General features: G+C 38.6%; 1 protein-coding gene across 1 annotated transcript; it reads right to left on the reverse strand.

Moving 5' to 3' along the window:
- Nucleotides 1–2,777: 2,777 nt before the first annotated feature.
- On the reverse strand, nt 2,778–3,104 carry LOC109011764 (uncharacterized mitochondrial protein AtMg00820-like). Its single transcript, XM_018993124.1, has one exon. The coding sequence runs from the start codon at nt 3,102–3,104 to the stop codon at nt 2,778–2,780; it is 327 nt and encodes a 108-aa protein (XP_018848669.1).
- Between the last annotated feature and the right edge of the window lie 713 nt (nt 3,105–3,817).

The following is a 3,817-nucleotide window of genomic DNA, read 5'->3' on the forward strand; positions in this document are numbered from 1 at the left end:
AAATATTAGATTCACTTGTTAGACCATTTAGTATAGTTAAGATCTGTAACAAAAAATCATATATCCTATCAACAATTAGAAAAAGGAAAAACTAATTTCAAGACACTATTTACAAAGATTGAGGGAAGGAGAGTCATCTCTTACAATGGTTAGAGTTGGATTGCAACTTGGTCATTAAAATTGCTTTACCCTCCTTTCCTAGATGCAAAAGAAAAGAATATCAATAATCTGATATGTTATGCCTAATATTGTCTAGAGAAGTTATAAAATTTCTAGTAATCATTTTACAAGACAAGTTACACACTAATAGGTTTGTTTTCGAATGAATGGAAAGGAAGAAACAAAGGATGAGTAGCCAATAACATATGTGCGTAGCTTCATATGTGCAAACAAAATGGGACGTGCCTCCTTAGATTATAATAATAAAGACATTAAAGTATTATAGAACAGTTTTTCATTCATCATAATATCATGGTTTTCCAATATTATAGAATAGTTATTGAATGCAAGAGACTACAAAGATTGAACCATTCCTTGACCAATATTATAATTTCATATTTTTTTGATAAATTGCTTCTTGCTAACACAATTTATGTTCTAAATTACCAATGTAGGAATAGTTACTGGCAATCGAAGAGATATTTTTAGGGCTGATAAATTGCCAAAGTCTACAGTTACAATTGTTTTTTGCGTCAGAAAAAGTCATCGCAATAGCTATAAGAGTCGCTGCAAAAAACTTAACAGTGAATTCTCCATCAGCATTTTCCAAAATTGTGCTAGAATTCAGTAGTGAAATTTAAGTCACCACAAATAAGTAGTATTCTTGAAGAATTTTTTTTTCTTTGGCAGTGATATTCAAAATCGCTGAAAATAACCTATTTTCTTGTAGTGGGTACGCAATTTGGTGTGCCAAATCGCTTATACCATATATGTGTCCTAAACTAACAAGAATAGTTACACTTACCTAGAAATATACCATATATCAAAACCAATATAAAGTTTACACCACACTTCAAAGAAGTTATCGATGGACCAAAGTTGTTGTCCTTTTTAATTCCAAACAACGACACGGACCCCATGATATTTGAAAACACATAGGTTATGTGTTGTGCATGTTTTTTCAAGCTACAAGCATAATATTTTTCATCAGCCAAATCTAAATCAACAATGTCCTGTTATTGTTCACAAGCAAATCATACACCAACCATACTTATCCTATAATACAAAGTTGCAAAGAAATATGTTATAAATGAGTGAACAAGTGATTAGCTTAAAGAAAAAAAAAATTGAGGCTTAGGAAGCTAGCTATAGGGTGATACCTGAAAGTCTCATCCAACATTAGCTTTTTTTTATAGGTAAGTCTTGTGACGCCAACAAACTCTACTTAGGATTTGACGGAGGTTGAAGCATCGGGATATGTGTTAAGAGAAGAATTGGTAAAAAGTTTCTTGTCTTTCTCATTTATCTTTGTAAGAATATATAGACATCCATATATGACTTTACATGGAAAGAAAATAAAATCAACTTTACAAATCAGTTATGTAGGTAAACATATATTCTATAATGGTGAGATTGCTAGAATCATGGGATTGCTAGCATCATGGAATTGATAGAATCATGGAGTTGCTAGAATCATGGAGTTGCTAGTCTGTAATACTCCCCCTCAAGTTGGCGCATGAAGATTCATAATGACCAACTTGCGAGATAAGTGATTAAAAAGATCAGATCCCAAGGCTTTGGTGAAGATATCAGCGATTTGCTTGGAAGATGGAAGATGAGTAGTGGTGAAGAGACCAGAATGAAGCTTGTCGCATACAATGTGGCAGTCAAATTCAATGTGTTTCGTACGCTCATGAAAAATTGGATTTTGAGCAATGTGGAGGGCAGACTGATTGTCACAATAGATAGTCATAAGAATTTTATGTGAGATGCCGAGGTCATGAAGGAGTTGCTGTAACCAGACTAGTTCACATGTGGTGACGACCATGGCACGATATTAAACTTTTGTAGAGGAGCGAGCAACTGTAGTTTGTTTCTTAGTGTGCCAAGAAATGGGACTAGAACCAAGTGTGATGAAGAAGCCTGTGGTGGAGTGTCGAGTAGTAGGACAGCTAGCCCAATTGGAATTTTTGTAAGCACTGGCATGAAGATCATTAGAAGAGGGAAAGAAAATGCCTTGTCCTGGAGCGCTTCTAGGGAGCATGCATGAATTGGCTAAGAATATTGACTGCAAAGACGATGTCGGGTCTGGTGATGGTGAGATAGATGAGTCATCCAACTAATCGTCGGTAAGGAGCAAGATCAGAAAGAGGGTCACCATAAGTGTCATTGAGCTTCAGATTTTGTTCCATGGGAAATGGAACAGGGCGAGAGCCAAGTTGACCACTATCGGCAAGAACGTCCAAGGCATATTTTCGCTGATTAAGAAAAATGACAAATGGAGAGCGAGTGACTTCAAGTCTAAGGAAATATTTGAGAGGTCCGAGATCCTTGGTTTTGAAGTGATTTGAAATAACATATTTGAAAAAGGTGACCTGAGAGAGATCATTGCCAGCGACCAAGATGTTGTCCACATATACAAGAATTAAGTGTAAGACTAGTAGGAGTAGTCAAGGTGAACAGAGAGTGGTCTGCCTGAGATTGAACAAAACCTACATTAAGAAGATCAGAGTTTAGTTTGAAAAACCAGTTGTGGGATGCTTGCTTGAGACCATAAAGGGATTTCCGGAGACCGCATACGTGGGTCTCCCCCTTAATATAGTATCCAGGTGATGGGGTCATGTAAACTTCTTCATCAAGTTCGCTATGCCAGAAGGCATTGTGGACGTCCATTTGGTGAATGATCCAATTTTTGTGGCAGCAACGACAAGTACACAGCGGACTGTGGTCATTTTGGCTACTGGAGCAAATGTTTCATGGTAGTCTATGCCTTCCACTTGAGTGTAGGCTTTGGCCACTTGTTGGGCCTTGTAGCGCTTAACAGTACCGTCAGCTTGGATTTTGGTCTTGAAAACCCATTTGCAACCGATGGGTTTCTTACCATTGGGGAGAGATTCAAGTGTCCAAGTGGAGTTTTCTTCAAGGGCACGGAGTTCAGAGGTCATAGCTTCACGCTAGTGAGAGTGGCGATTAGCTTCTGAGTAACAGGTAGGTTCAACAGATGTAGTAAGGGCCGTTAAGAAAGAATAATGAGTAGGTGAAAAATGAGAGTAAGACAAAAAAGCAGATAAAGGATGAGAAGTACCTGAGGATTGTGCAATGGTCGAAGAAGCAATGGACTCCGTGGGTATGGTGGGTCAAACATAATCAAGAAGGTATACTGGTCGAGTGATGTGGCGACAAGGACGGGAGGTGGGATAGATTCAGGGGCAGGATCAGGGTTTATGCCCGGTGACGAGGGAGGTGAGATAGGTTCTAGAATGGGTAAGGGAAGAATGATGGAGTTGGGGGAAGGTGGAGTGGCAATATGTTGGAAAGGAAATTGGTCTTCATGAAAGGTGACATCTCGCGAATAGAAAATGGTGTCGGTGTCGAGGTTATATAATTTGTAAGCTTTGTGGTTGCTAGGATAACCGATGAAGACACAACGGGATGCTTGGGGTGAGAATTTATCTCGATTGGCTGTGAGAGTCTGGGCATAGCATAGACAACCAAAAACACGTAGGTGGGTGTACGTCGATTGTGTATTGAGAAGAAGTTGAAAAGGAGTTTTATTTTGGAGAGACTGGCTAGGGGTCTGATTGATGAGGTAGGTAGTGGTGAGGATGCAATCGCCCCAAAATTTAAGGGGTAAATGTGCCTGAAAGTGAAGATTTCA

The sequence above is a fragment of the Juglans regia genome, chromosome 5, assembly GCF_001411555.2.
Source record: "Juglans regia cultivar Chandler chromosome 5, Walnut 2.0, whole genome shotgun sequence".
NCBI classification, from domain to species: domain Eukaryota; kingdom Viridiplantae; phylum Streptophyta; class Magnoliopsida; order Fagales; family Juglandaceae; genus Juglans; species Juglans regia.

Bases quoted from the DNA above. Each gene is read 5' to 3' on its own strand.
- LOC109011764 (XM_018993124.1), bottom strand. From the start codon at position 3,104: ATGACCTCTGAACTCCGTGCCCTTGAAGAAAACTCCACTTGGACACTT.